Here is a 15,133-nt window from a genome sequence, read left to right as displayed (position 1 = left end):
GGGCAGATTGACAAATGAAAAATTGAAACATCCTTAGGAAAATTCAAGTAACATTTACAGGGTATTGTTATAAAAAATTAAAATTTACGTCACAGGACTCACAAGAATACTTTTAATTCATTTCAGATATTCAAACATGTGCTGAAAATTTATTAACTAATACCAGCTATTAATCTAGGTGCAATGGAAAGATAAAGACATAAAAATTAGAATACAGTTACATCATACTCTAATGGAAAAAAGAATCACAAATAATTACACAATTAGAAATTACAGTAAAAAAAAAAGGGTTGAATTTGTTTCCTTTTTAATTTTTATTAAAAAAATTTAAACTTAAATAAGGAAACTGCAATACAGTCTTTGCAAGCAAAGTACATATTTTTACTCACTGGGTTGAAGGAATACTATTTACCAGTAGTTCCTTTTGCTGACACTACCAAGTAGCTGACAAATTTTCTCTATTCTGAAACTGAAATGTTGACTTTCCTATCAGGATTTGTTTGCTAGTCCTTCAGTTACCTTTTAACTTCTTTGTAGATACTTATACTGAGGTAAAAAGACTAAGACTTCAAAAAAGAAAAAAAGAAACTAACCTGTGAGTTATTAATGACATGATTAGCCTCTAGTTGAATAGTAAATGTAACACCAAGTTCTGATGAAAAGGATTTCATTGGTGATAATGTCCCAGATGTCAAAACAATTGCCCAAACTTTGCCATTAATATCTGAAAAGGCCTACAAGGAAACAACATTAAATACACAAAATCAGTTTTTAAAAAGTCAAACAAATTTACTTAATTGTTGGTACTGAGCAAGAAGAATTCTTATTTACAGCATGATAAGCTTACCACAGCTGGATTTAAGCACCAAAAATTTAGCACACGAACTGCTGCTTTCTGCCGTAAACGTTTCTTATTTTTTGATAGAATCAACAACCCATGATCTGTAGTATCACTCTGATTTATCCAAGAGTAAGTCTGTTGAATAGCAACCTTATAATCATCTGCAAATCTAAATGAAAATAAAATGGCATTTAAGTGGCAGAACTTTAGATAACACCGTCCCCCACCAATAACCCATACCACTAAACTCAGTAATTCTGACAGAAAATAAATCATTAAACCTTAGGGTCAATCCACCCTTACAGAGTTTATGCATCATCTAACCATCCACCCTTTATCACTTCTCATCCCTATGTTCAGACATTATGTAAATCACAGCAAAGCCAGGATTAAAATCCAAGCCTCCTAACTCCTACTTCAGAGCTCTCTATATCCTATGTTACATCATTAGTTATAAAATAGTTAACAGTATTATTGTTAAAAAAAAAAAAAAACAACTAAAGAGTGGGTTAAACTTTTTTATTGCATTAGAAAACAGAAAGACAATTTCTACTGAAAGTTTAGGAAACTGAGTTTCAATTGCCTTTAAAATGTGATCTCAGTCTTCATCTATTTTTTTTTATTTATTTATTTTTAATTGAAAGATTTACAATATTGTGCTGGTTTCTACCAAACATCAACATGAATCAGCCACAGGTTTACCTATGTCCCCTCCCACCTGAACATCCTTTTCATCTATTCTCAATGAAAGTACTAAACTATATGACCTCTGTAATCTGATACAGTTTATAAATTCTCTCCATAAGAGGCTATAAACCTAAGCTTAAACAGAATGAAATTTGGTATTCTCTACCATGTCCTCACAGTAATACTGACTGTTAATTTTACCCTCAGAGAGAAAGTCCAAGTCAGGAACCTTGTACGAGGTGGAGAGAATTTTATAAAAATACTGGGGGTGGGGGACACTTCCCAGGTGGTCCAGCGATTAAGACTCTGAGCTTCCAATGCAGGGGACGTGAGTTTGTTCCCTGGTTGGGGAACATGAATCCCACAGGCCATGGGGGAGTGGTCAAAAAAAAAAATTTCCTGGGAGCTAAAAATTACAAAACTCTCTTAGAAGAAAACATAGCAGAAATCTTCATGACATCATATTTGGCCATTGTAACTGGATACAAAAAGCATAAGCAACAAAAGAAAAAAAAATCAATAAATTGGATTTCATTAATATTTAAAGACTTTTGTGCATCAAAGAATACTATGAAGAGAGTGAAAAGATTACACACAGAATAGGACAAAATATTTGTAAAATATATATCTGAAACAGAATATGCAGAATAACTCTTACAACTCACAAACAACAAAATCCCCATTCAAAAATAGATGAAGGAGCTGAGCAGACACTTCTCCAGTGAAGATATAGAAATGGACAATAAGCTCATGAAAAGATGATCAACATCTCCAGTCATTAGTGAAGTGTAAATCATGCTATGAAACACAGTACGGTGGCTCTTAAAAAAATTAGATCAGAATTACCATAAATACTGCAATTCTACTGCTGGGTATGTACCCAGAAATGAAAACAGAGACTCAAAACAGATACTAGTACATCAATGTTCACCGCAGCATGATTCACAATAAAAAGTAGAAACAATACAAATGTCTATCAATATAAAAATGGATAAGCAAAATATGGCATATACTCACAATAGAGTATTATTCAGCCATACAAATTGGAGAAGGCAGTGGCACCCCACTCCAGTACTCTTGTCTGGAAAATCCCATGGACGGAGGAGCCTGGTAGGCTGTAGTCCGTGGGGTCGCTAAGAGTAGGGCCTGACTGAGCGACTTCACTTTCACTTTTCACTTTCATGCAATGGAGAAGGAAATGGCAACCCACTCCAGTGTTCTTGCCTGGAGAATCCCAGGGACAGGGGAGCCTGGTGGGCTGCCGTCTATGGGGTCGCACAGAGTCAGACATGACTGAAGCGACTTAGCTTCAGTTGTGTCCACTTTTCAGCAGCCATGAAAAGGAATGATGTATGTTATAACATGCATTAACCTTAAAAATATTATACTACATGATTCCACGTACAGGAGACACCAAAAGGGGCAAATCCATTAAGGTGAAAGTAGGACAGAGGTTACCAAAGGCTATGGTGCTAGAGAAACGGAAGACACTGTTTCCTGGGTATAGAGTTCCTGTTTGGGATGATGAAAAAGTTCTGGAAATTGACAGTGCACAACCATGTGACCATAGTTAATGCCATTAAAATGTACACTTAAAATGTTTAAACTGTTCCGTCTTACATTATGTATACGTGCATGCATGCTAAGTGGCTTCAGTTGTGTCCAACCCCATGGACTATAGCCTTCCGGGCTACTCTGTCCATGGGAGTCTCCAGGCAAGAATACTGGAATAGGTTGCCATGCACTCCTCCAGGGGATCTTCCCAACCCAGGGATTGAACTCATGTCTCTTATATCTCCTGCATTGGCAGGCGGGTTCTTTACCACTAACTCCACCTGGGAAGCCCTATATTGTGTGTGTGTGTGTGTGTGTGTGTGTGTGTGTGTAAGTCGTTTAGTTGTGTCCGACTCTGCGACCCCATGGACTGTAGTCCACCAGACTACAGTGGACTCTGTCCATGGAATTCTCCAGGCAAGAATAGTAGAGTGGGTTGCCATTTCCTTCTCCAGGGGCTCTTCCCAACTAAGAGATGGAACCCAGGTCTCCCACATTGAAGGCAGATTCTTCACCATCTGAGCCACCAGGATATTTTACCATTAAAAAAAAAAAAAACTTAAAAAAACATTGGAGCCAGGTAGTACTATAACTTAAGGAGTAGTGTGTGGGAAGTTGACTGCTTTCACATTTTATTAAACAGGATTTATTAATAAGAGAGACTTTCTGACACTGGAAGAAACATATATAAATTATACTTAAATGAAGGCAAATTTAGTCTCAGAGGATTGTAAATTTAATGCTAAATTAATTAAATGTATTTATTTACTGGTTTCAATACTCATTTTCATTAACAAAAACTAACACCAGTTGACTGAGTCTGTGCCAGTAAGAGCAGTATTTATACCACTTGTGTATCATTATCTCATGTACTCACATAAAATTAGTAGCTAGCACCCAGTAAGGCTAATATTTTTAAGAGGAAGAATACAGACCAGATATCTTTACTTACCTGCTATTTTGCCTAAAAAGATAGTCAAGCACCATAAAAAGTCCTTTGAGCATTATTTGAGTTGAAGCACTAATAACAGGTATTTCTCTTGCCTCCTCTTTACCATGAATTGATGGGACTTTTTCTTCTCTTTGAAGGACAGCAGAAAAATGTCCCTGTAAAGAAATTGGCATGTTAAGTGTACTGGTTAGGGGTGGGGGAGGGAAAAGAGAGGAAAAGGAAAATTCTTAAAACTGTTAATAAAACCCAAATGAAATATAATTGAAATTTTAGTCAAACATTAATATGCAAGTACTAACAATGTATTCTGAATTCCCATATATTCTCAAATCCTCTTCAGAGACATTTAAATAAGAAGTTACACATTTAGAAAGTTCATTATTTCTTCGGGCAATTAGAGTTTTATTCAGTGCCCTTCAAGAGCAATGGGCTAAATAAAAATGTACAAAATGGTTTCTAAAAAGCTTAAAAATCTGATATGCCACCTAAATCCCTGAATTACCTCCAGGGAGTATGCCTATACTAAGAATCATGACTACGTGACAAGCAAAATTAAAAAAAAAAAAAAGCAAAGAAAGAATACATGCTAAATACAAAATGTATTTTAACTGGCTCATTAGTGATTACATGGCTTATAAGTTTAAATACAGACTGAAGTGTGGACATTAAGATATATTTCCCACACTGTGAAAGAGAAAACTCTGAATATTGAAACAATAAAAGATACTGGTGACAACTCTGATGTTTGACAATAAAACCTGTGCTCAATGGAAATAAAATGGGGAAATAGGATAAATAAGACATCCTAGGTAGCCCAGCAGTAAAGACCCGCCTGCTAATACAGGAGATGCAAGAGACTCAGGTTTGACCCCTGAGTCAGGAAGATTCCCTGGAGTAGGAAATGGCACCCCACTGAAGTGTTCTTGCCTGGAAAATTCCATGTGCAGAGGAGCCTGATAGGCTACAATCCATGGGGTTGTAAAGAGTTGGACATGCCTGAGCAACTGAGCAATGCAATACAATCAATGAAAATAAAATGGGGAAATGGGATAAATAAAACAAAATTTCAATATCCAGATATACTGTGAAATAATACACATTTATTAAAAATAAAATTAGTCTCCACTGAACAAAACATTAAAGGATATGAAAAAACTTTTTTACTTTTATTTTTCCAGACTTTAAACTTTTTATTTTGTATTGGGGTATAGCTGATTAACAACACTGTGGCTGTTTCAGGTGACCAGCGAAGGGACTCAGCCATACATATACGTGTCTCCATTCTCCCCCAAAACCTGCCTCCCATCCAGGCTGGCACATAAAATTGAGCAGAGTTCCATGTGCTATACAATAGGTCCTTGCAAAAATATTTTTCAAAAATAAAGAACAAAAAAATAATATGAGCTTGAATAATTCAACAGTACAAATTATCAACAAAAGACAAGTACTAATTTGTTCTTTAAAAAAAAAAAAAAATCAAGTTCTCTGAGAAACACCCTACATGAAAGCTACTATTCCTCTCCAACACTGGCAGACAACTGGCAATTTACTTCCTAAAGCTACGTAATTTCTGAACTCCTAACAATAAGGCACTGTAATAAAAATTAAAGGACTGAATGAAATTCTATCTACTGAACCATGAGACAACTCCAAGGCTACCTCTGGCTAGGTTACCTAAACAATGATAGCTAGGTTTATAGATAAATAGAAAACTAAGCAAATGGGGAAACACACACACTTACAGGTAATTATTACTTCATAGTAAAACTAGAATTGTATTAAAAATAAATCAAGCAAGTTACATGATATTACTATCATGAACTATGATAACACAGAATATGATGACATGCACAGTGAATATTACTATAATTATGCTGAGAAAATGGAGAGAGAAGAAAGGGGAAGAAGACGGGAGGAAAACGAAACAGAGAGGGAGGGACAGAGAGGAAAAGAGAGGAGGTGTGTGTGTGTGTGTTTCTGAAAGAGAGAGAGAAAGTGTGTGTGTAAAGGAGCTGAATCCTCACCATACTTAATGGGAATTCAATAGAGAATATCAAAACTTGAAAACTGAAAAGTAGCTGAATCTACATGTTACTTAGAAAATTGGGGTTAATTATGAGAGAAAGTCACTACAAGAATTAAAAGAGCCACTGAGAAGTAAAAATTGGGAGTGGGGCAGATGAATGCTTTTCTTGATAGTACTAATTGACTTTTTAAAAAATTTATTTATTTTATTTAATTGGAGGACAATCACTCCACAACACTGACTTTTAAATTATGTTCACACATTACTGTGGTAAAAATTAACTTATAAACAATTCAATAATCACAATGATGAATTTCTTAGGATCAAAGGAAATTTCCCTAATCTAATTTTAAAATAAGTAAAATTACTACATCTATGAAATGAGAAAAAATATTTGCAAATCATATATCCAATATGCTGTTCATATCCAGAACACAGAAAGGACTTAAACAATCAATAATAAAAGACAACTCAATTTCAGAAAGGGCAAAGGATTTGAATACAGATTTCTCCAAAGATATATTAATGGACAATAAGCAGCTGAAAAACTGTTTGCCATTATGAGTCATTAGGGAAAAGAAAAGAAAATCCTCTTGAGATATCACTGCATTCTTCCTACGAAGATTATAATAAAAGAGATATGAAAACAAGTGTTGGTGAGAATGCGGAAAAATCAGAATCCTTGTACATGGCTGATGGGATTGTAAAATGGTACAGCCCCTATGGAAAAGGTCGGCAGTTTCTTAAAAAGTTAAACACAGAGTTACTTTGTGGACCAAGAATTTTACTCCTAAGTATATACCAAACAGAACTGAAAATATATGTCTGCACAAAAATCTGTGTACAAATGGTCATAGTTGCATTGTTTACAACAGCCAAAAAGTAGAAACAACTGATAATGGATAAACAAAATACAGTATATTCATAAAGTGTAAAATTATTTGGAAATAAAAAGGAATGAAGTATTGATACATGCTACAACATAGACCCTGACAACATCATGCAAAGTGAAAGAAGGCAGTCACAAGAACAGGTAGATTCACAGAAACACAAAGTGGATTACAGGTTTTCACGATCTGGGGTAAGAACAAATGGGAATGACTGCTAACGGGTATAAGATTTCTTTCTGAGGTGACAAATATATTCTGAAATGAGACAGCAATGATACTTTCTTAATTCTGTGACTACAGGAAAAACCACTGAACTGTATATTCTAAAGGGTAAATTTTATGGCATGTGAATTATATCTCAAGTCAATTACCATTTATATATACTGATAAGAATCAGAAAAAGCAATTTTGAATTGTAACATTTGAAAAAGAAATAGAAACTTTATAATTTCTCAGGAATAAATCTAACCAAAAGTAAATAAGACTTTTAAATTACAAAATTCTATTGAAAGATATATAGAGATAAAAAATGATTACAACTGTATCTTGTTCATGAATGAAAAACTTCATACTGTAATATGTCAATTCTTTCTAAATTAATATATAAATTTAATGCAATTACAGTCAAACTTCCAACTGATTTGTTCATAGATATTTATAAGCTCATTCTTATGGATTCATTTTGATATTTGGCAAAACTAATACAATTATGTAAAGTTTAAAAATAAAATAAAATAAAATTCAAATGGCAGAGTAATGCAACATACAGCCAGGATCATTTCAAAGGAAAATAAAATGAGGAGATACGCCTTATCACCATGTATCAGCATTTTTCTAATGCTACAGTAATTAACAAATCATATAACTTAGACAAACACGATCAAAGAACACAAAAGTCCAGAAATAAGCTTACACATATACAAAATCAGCTATGGGGCAGAAGTGGCATTACAAATCAGAGTGAAATAGATGGATTATTTAGTAAATGATGATGAGAAAATTCATTAAGGAAATAAAATGGATTCTGTTCCATACAACATAAACAAATATGACTCCCAGGTGGTTGAAAACATTTATTAAAAAAGAAAACTAACACTCTTAGAAGAAAAATGTCACAAAGGATAAGAACTAAAACTAAACTCAAGAAAACTAAACTAAAAGAAAAAACATGGATACATTTGAATGCACTAAAATTTTAAAACTTAAAAAGACACCATAAACAAGCCATAGACACAAGAATAATACATGCAGCACAATAAGCAACAAAGAATTAATATTTAGAATATATAAAGGAAACAGTCAAAAATATATACAAAGATCTATTTTCAAGGCTGTTCATATTAGAACCTTTTCTTATTGAAAGGAAACTGGCAACAACTTATATGTCAAATGCCAGATTAGTCAAATAATTTATAATATGTGCACTCACAAAAATGCTACAGTGCAACTAAAAATCATGTGAAAGAAATTTTATTAAAATAGGAAAGTACTCATAACATACTACTAAATGAGACGGTAAAAAAATTTCATCTCAAAAATTAACTTATGTTAAGCAAATACACACACAGAAGACAAGGTACACACAGACCTAAATGCTACTAATAATCATTTTTATGTTTACAAGTCTTTTTTTTTCCTTTGTACCTTTCTGTATTTTTCAAGTTTTTTTCCTTTGACATACATTTTATTTGTATTTTTTTTATAGAGTGCACTAATCTTAAGTGTACCGGTCATTAAACACAAGTGCACACACACATATGCACACTTGTATAACTAAAACTAAATCAGGATTCAAAACATTCCTCAAAAAAAAAAATTCCTCAAACTCCAGAAAGTTCCCCCGTGTCCCTTCTCAGTCCGAACTACTCCTTATCCCTGCACAGTGGTAACCAGTATTCTGATTTCTACTAGCATAATTATGTTTGTCCTTAAATTTCATAAAAATGAAATCATACGGTTTGTACTCTTTTGTGCTGGTTTCTCTTGTACAACATAATGTCTGTAAGATTCATTTACACAGTTGTGGAGGCAGTGGTTCATTTTTTTTTAAATTGCTGTGTAGTATTCTACTATATGAATATCTTACAATTTATTCAATCCATTTTACTATTGATATGAAAAATCTGTAGACTGCAAAAAGCTTATGCAAAAAAATGAAAAAGTATATGAAAAAATACTTATGGTATGTTGCACTTTAAAAGTTCAGATAAATACAATCAAATTAAAATATATTTTGAATACTCATACACTATTGTAAAGCAACTTCACTCCAATAAAAAAAATTAAAAAAAAATACTCTTAGTCCAGAAGCTACTTCTGTTGGCAATAGTTTTTAACTGTTTTTGGTTCAAAAATCTCTTTAAAACTATATGAGGAGGGACTTACCTCACTATATGGTGGTCTAGTGGTTAAGAATCTGCCTTGCAATGCAAGGGACACTGGTTTGATCCCTGGTCAAGAAACTGAGGTCCCACATGTCGCAGGGCAACTAAGATCACCTGCTGCAACTACTGAGCCCAAGCTCTACAACTAGAGCGTCCTCATGCTGCAACAAAAGATCCTCCATGATGCAAGAAAGAAACATCCCGTGTACCGCAACTAAGACCCGACACAGCCAAATTAAAAACAAAAAAAAACTATATTAGAGCACTTCCCTAGTTGGTCTAGTGGTTAAGAATCCGCCTGCCAACGCAGGGGACACAGGTTCAATCCCTGGTCTACAAAGATTCCACAATCTTTCTGGGGAACTAAGCCCCTGAGCCACAACTACTGAGCCCGAGTGCCAGCTACTGAGCTCACGCACACTAGAGCCTGAGCTCCACAAGACAAGCCACCACAGTGAGAAGCCCACACACCTCACCTGGAGAGCAGCCCCCATTCCTCACCAGTAGAGAAACCCCATCTGCAGCAACAAAGACTCAATGCAGCCAAAAATACATTTAAAAAAAGTTACACTGCCTTAAAAAAAAAAAAAAAAAACTAAGAGAAAAACTATAAAACTCTGATAAAAGAAATCAAAGATGATCTAAATAAATGGAGATGCTCCATGTTAAAGGATAAGAAACTCAATATTGTTAAAATGTCAGTTCTTCCCAGATTGATCTATAAATTCAATGCAGTCCAATAAAAAATCCCACCAAGATACTTAATGAATACTGACAAACTGATTCTTAAGCCAAAAGATCAGCCTCTGTGCACTGATGCCAAATTGAATCTTGGAGACAGTTTTACGTAAAGTAGGAAAGAATAGTTCAACTGCTTTGCAGGCAAAGGAAACCCTGAAAAACTGTGTGTCCCAACTTGGGAGGATTTGGGGAGGAGTTTTATAGCAATAATTCAAGTTCTTGGTTGCTAACAAGATTAGCTTCAACAGTACATGAAGCAGGAACTTCCAGGCTTCAACAATACATGAACTGTGAACTCACAGATGTTCAAGCTTGATTTAGAAAAGACAGAGGAACCAGAGATCAAATTGCCAACATCTGCTGGATCATTGAAAAAGCAAAAGAGTTCCAGAAAAACATCTACTTCTGCTTTATTGACTATGCCAAAGCCTTTGACTGTGTGGATCACAATAAACTGTGGAAAATTCTGAAAGAGATGCGAATACCAGATCACCTGACCTGCCTCTTGATAAATCTGTATGCAGGTCAAGAAGCAACAGTTAGAACTGGACATGGAACAACAGACTGGTTCCAAATTGGGAAAGGAGGATGTCAAGGCTGTATATTGTCACCCTGCTTATTTAACTTATATGCAGAATACATCATGTGAAACGCTGGACTGGATGAAGCATAAGCTGGAATCAAGATTTCTGGGAGAAATATCAGTAACCTCAGATATGCAGATGACACCACCCTTATGGCAGAAATTGATGAAGAGCTAAAGAGCCTCTTGAGGAAAGTGAAAGAAGTGAGTGAAAAAGTTGGCTTAAAGCTCAACATTCAGAAAACTAAGATCACGACATCTGGTCCCATCACTTCATGGCAAATAGATGGGGAAACAGTGAGAGTATTTTTATTTTCTTGGGCTCCAGAATCACTGCAGATGGTGATTGCAGCCATGAAATTAAAAGACGCTTGCTCCTTGGAAGGAAAGTTATGACCATCCTAGACAGCATATTAAAAAGCAGAGATATTGCTTTGCCAACAAAGGTTCATCTAGTCAAATATATGGTTTTTCCAGTAGTCATGTATGGTTGTGAGAGTTGGTCTACGAGGAAAGCTGAGTACTGAACAATTGATGCTTTTGAACTGTGGTGTTGGAGAAGACTCTTGAGAGTCTCTTGGACTGCAAGGAAATCAAACAAGTCCATCCTCAAGGAGATCAGTCCTGAATATTCATTGGAAGGACTCATTCTGAAACTGAAACTCCAGTACTTTGGCCACCTGATGCGAAGAACTGACTCATCTGAAAAGACCCTGATGCTGGGAAAAATTGCAGGTGGGAGAAGAAGGTGACGACAGAGGATGAGATGGTTGGATGGCATCACTGATTTGATGGACATGAATTCGAGGAGGCTACGGGAGTTGGTGAACTACATGGAGGCCTAGTGTGCTGCAGTCCATGGGGTGGCAGAGTCGGACACAACTGAGCAACTGAACTGAACTGAACAAGATTAGAATGCATGCAGGATCTATATGCCTTAAATCTTGTCTCAGGTGGTCTCCTAATAATGATGAGCTTTGATGAGCTTCCCTGGTTCCTCTAATCTTGCCTCAGATAGTTCCTTGGCTTCTCCTCCCTAGTCTCTGCATCTCCTCCCTTCCTCAATTACCAACTGTTCGAATTTGCCCTTGAAACCCAGGGAAGGTCATGGAGACTGGAGTCTGTTCCTTATAAACAAGAAATGGGGGACAGAAAGGCTTCCATGCCCAGGAGCACCACAGGGTCCTGCTCAGTTTAATTCTAAGTTTATATGGAAAAATGAAAGACCCAGAATAGCAAACACAATGCTGAAAAACAAATTCAGAGGACTGACACTACCTGACTTCAAGACTTACTATAAAAACAGGCGTGGTACTGATAAAGGAATAGACAGTGTATCAGTGGAAAAGAATAGAGAGCCCAAAAATGGGCCAACACAATACAGTCAGCTGATCTCTTGACAAAGGAACAAAGATAATCCAATGGAGAAAGGATGGTCTTTTCAACAGTGATACAGTAACATCTATATCCAAAGAGACGACTAGACACTGAACTAACACACTTCACAAAAATTAACTCAAAACGGGACACGGACCTAAATATAAAATACAAAATTATAAAACTTCTAGAAGACAAGATAGGAGAAAATCTAGGTGACTCTGGGTTTGGTGATAAATTTTTAGATCGAACAACAAAAACAGAATCCATTAAAGAAAAAAAACTTGAACTTTATTAATACTAAAAGCATTATGTTCCATGAAAGCCTCCATTAACAGGATGAAAAAACAAGTCACAGGCTGGGAGAATATATTTGCAAACACACATCAGATGAAGGTCTTGCATATGAAATACCCAAAGGACCTTTTGCTACCACCACCACCCTCACAGGTCGCATGCACGCTCCCAGGAGGGGCCTGTCCCAGTCGGCTCAGCCCTACTGCCAGAGCATCCCCACCTGGCTGAAGCTGACAGCTGATGATGTGAAGGAGCAGATCTACAAACGAGCCAACATGAAGAGCCTAACTCCTCACAAATCTGTGTGATCTGAGAGACTCACATGGTGTTACACAAGTATGTTTTGTGAAGGCAATAAAATCTTGAGAACTCTTAAGTGCAAAGGACTTGCTCCTGATCTTCCTGAGGATCTCTATCATTTAATTAAGAAAGCTGCTGCTATTCGACAGAGAAGGCAATGGCAACCCACTCCAGTACTCTTGCCTGGAAAATCCCATGGACAGAGGAGCCTGGTAGGCTGCAGTCCATGGGGTGCCAAAGAGTTGGACATGACTGAGCAACTTCACTTTCACTTTTCACTTTCATACATTGGAGAAGGAAATGGCAACCCACTCCCGTGTTCTTGCCTGGAGAATCCCAGGGACGGCAGAGCCTGGTGGGCTGCCGTCTATGGGGTCGCACAGAGTCGGACACGACTGAAGCGACTTAGCAGCAGCAGCAGCAGCAGCTTCTATTTGAAAGCATCTTGAGAAGAACAGAAAGGATAAAGATGCTAAATTCCATCTGACTCTGATTGAGAGCCATATTCACATTATAATACCAAAGGAGTCCTCCTCACTAATTGGAAATATGAGTCAGCATAGCCTCTGCCCTGGTTGCATAAATTTGTCTATTGTACTCAAGCCATAAAACCATTGTTTAACAGGAAAAAAAAAATCCAAAGAACTCTTAAAACTCAACCATAAGAAAACAGCAGGCAAAATATCTGAAGAGATATCAATATCTCACCAAATGAAATATGTAAATGGAAAATAAGCATGTGAAATGATGGTTCAGTTCAGTTCAGTCGCTCAGTCGTGTCCAACTCTTTTCGACTCCATGAAGTGCAACACGCCAGGCCTCCCTGTCCATCACCAACTCCCAGAGTCCACCCAAACCCATGTCCATCGAGTTGGTGATGCCATCCAACCATCTCATCCTCTGTCGTCACCTCCTCCTCTTGCCCTCAATCTTTCCCAGCATCAGGGTCTTTTCAAATGAGTCAGCTCTTCTCATCAGGTGGCCAAAGTATTGGAGTTTCAGCTTTAACATCAGTCCCTCCAATGAACACCCAGGACTGGTCTCCTGTAGGATGGACTGGTTGGATCTCCTTGCAGTCCAAGGGACTCTCAAGAGTCTTCTCCAACACCACAGTTCAAAAGCATCAATTATTCGGCACTCAGTCTTCTTTATAGTTCAAAGAAGACTAGATGGACCTTTGTTGTCAAAGTAATATCTCTGCTCTTTAATATGCTTTCTAGGTTGGTCATAACTTTCCTTCCAAGGAGCAAGCGTCTTTTAATTTCATGGCTGCAATCACCATCTGTGGTGATTTTGGAGCCCAGAAAAATAGTCAGCCACTGTGTCCAGTTTCCCCATCTATTTGCCATGAAGTGAGGGGACCAGATGCCATGATCTTAGTTTTCTGAATGTTGAGCTTCAAGCCAATTTTTTCACTCTCCTCTTTCACTTTCATCAAAAGGCTCTTTAGTTCTTCCTCACTTTCTGCCATAAGGGTGGTGTCATCTGCATATCTGAGGTTATTGTTATTTCTCCTTGGCAATCCCAGTTTGTGCTTCTTCCAGCCCAGTGTTTCTCATGATATACTCTGCATGTAAGTTAAATAAGCAGGGTGACAATATACAGCCTTGACATACTCCTTTCCCTATTGGGAACCAGTCTGTTGTTCCATGTCCAGTTCTAACTGTTGCTTCCTGACCTGCATACAGGTTTCTCAAGAGGCAGATCAGGTGGTCTGGTATTCCGATCTCTTTCAGAATTTTCCACAGTTTATTGTGATGCACACAGTAAAAGGCTTTGGCATAGTCAATAAAGCAGAAATAGATGTTTTTCTGGAGCTCTCTTGCTTTTTTGATGATCCAGCAGATGTTGGCAATTTGATCACTGGTTCCCCTGCCTTTTCTAAAACCAGCTTGAACATCTGGAAGTTCACGGTTCACATATTGCTGAAGCCTGGCTTGGAGAATTTTAAGCATTACTTTACTAGTGTGCGAGATGAGTGCAATTGTGTGGTAGTTTGCACATTCTTTGGCATTGCCTTTCTTTGGGATTGGAATGAAAACTGATGAGGGAAACATAAATTCAAACAACAATGACATACTACTACCTATCTATTAGAACGGCTAACATTCAAAACACCAATTGTTGGCAAGGATATGGAACAACAGGAACTCTTACTAACTTTTGGTGGGAATGTAAAATGGTATAATCACTTTGGAAGATAGTTTAGCAGTTTCTTGCAAGCTAAACACAGTCTTACCATACAATCCAGCAATTGTGTTCCTAGGTATTTATCCAAATGAGAAGAAAGTATGTCCATACAAAAACATGTACACAAATGTTTACAGCAGCTTTATTCATAATTTCCCAAACTTAGAAACCACCAATATGTCCTTCAGTAAGTAAACAGATAAACAAACCGTGGTGCATACATACAATGAATTTAGTTCAGAAATAGAAAGGAATGAGCTGCCAAGTCACAGAGACATTAAATGTATACTGTTAAGTGGAAGAAGCCAGTC

At 36.8% G+C, this 15,133-nt stretch overlaps 1 protein-coding gene across 3 annotated transcripts in view; it reads right to left on the bottom strand.

The window, feature by feature from the left end:
• The window catches only part of BRIP1 (BRCA1 interacting protein C-terminal helicase 1), a 182,315-nt gene that overhangs the window by 99,955 nt on the left and 67,227 nt on the right, over positions 1-15,133 (bottom strand). For all 3 annotated transcript variants that reach the window (XM_027519783.1, XM_027519780.1, XM_027519782.1), the window contains exons 11-13: positions 4,035-4,189; positions 848-1,010; positions 594-734 (exon numbers count right to left, since the gene is read on the bottom strand). In XM_027519783.1, the coding sequence (XP_027375584.1) occupies positions 594-734; positions 848-1,010; positions 4,035-4,189 (459 nt within the window). The remainder of the gene's footprint in view (positions 1-593; positions 735-847; positions 1,011-4,034; positions 4,190-15,133) is intronic.

This window comes from Bos indicus x Bos taurus, chromosome 19 (assembly GCF_003369695.1).
Source record: "Bos indicus x Bos taurus breed Angus x Brahman F1 hybrid chromosome 19, Bos_hybrid_MaternalHap_v2.0, whole genome shotgun sequence".
NCBI lineage: Eukaryota > Metazoa > Chordata > Mammalia > Artiodactyla > Bovidae > Bos > Bos indicus x Bos taurus.
The sequence above is the reverse complement of the archived record's forward strand: the minus strand, read 5'-3'. Positions and strand labels throughout refer to the sequence as shown.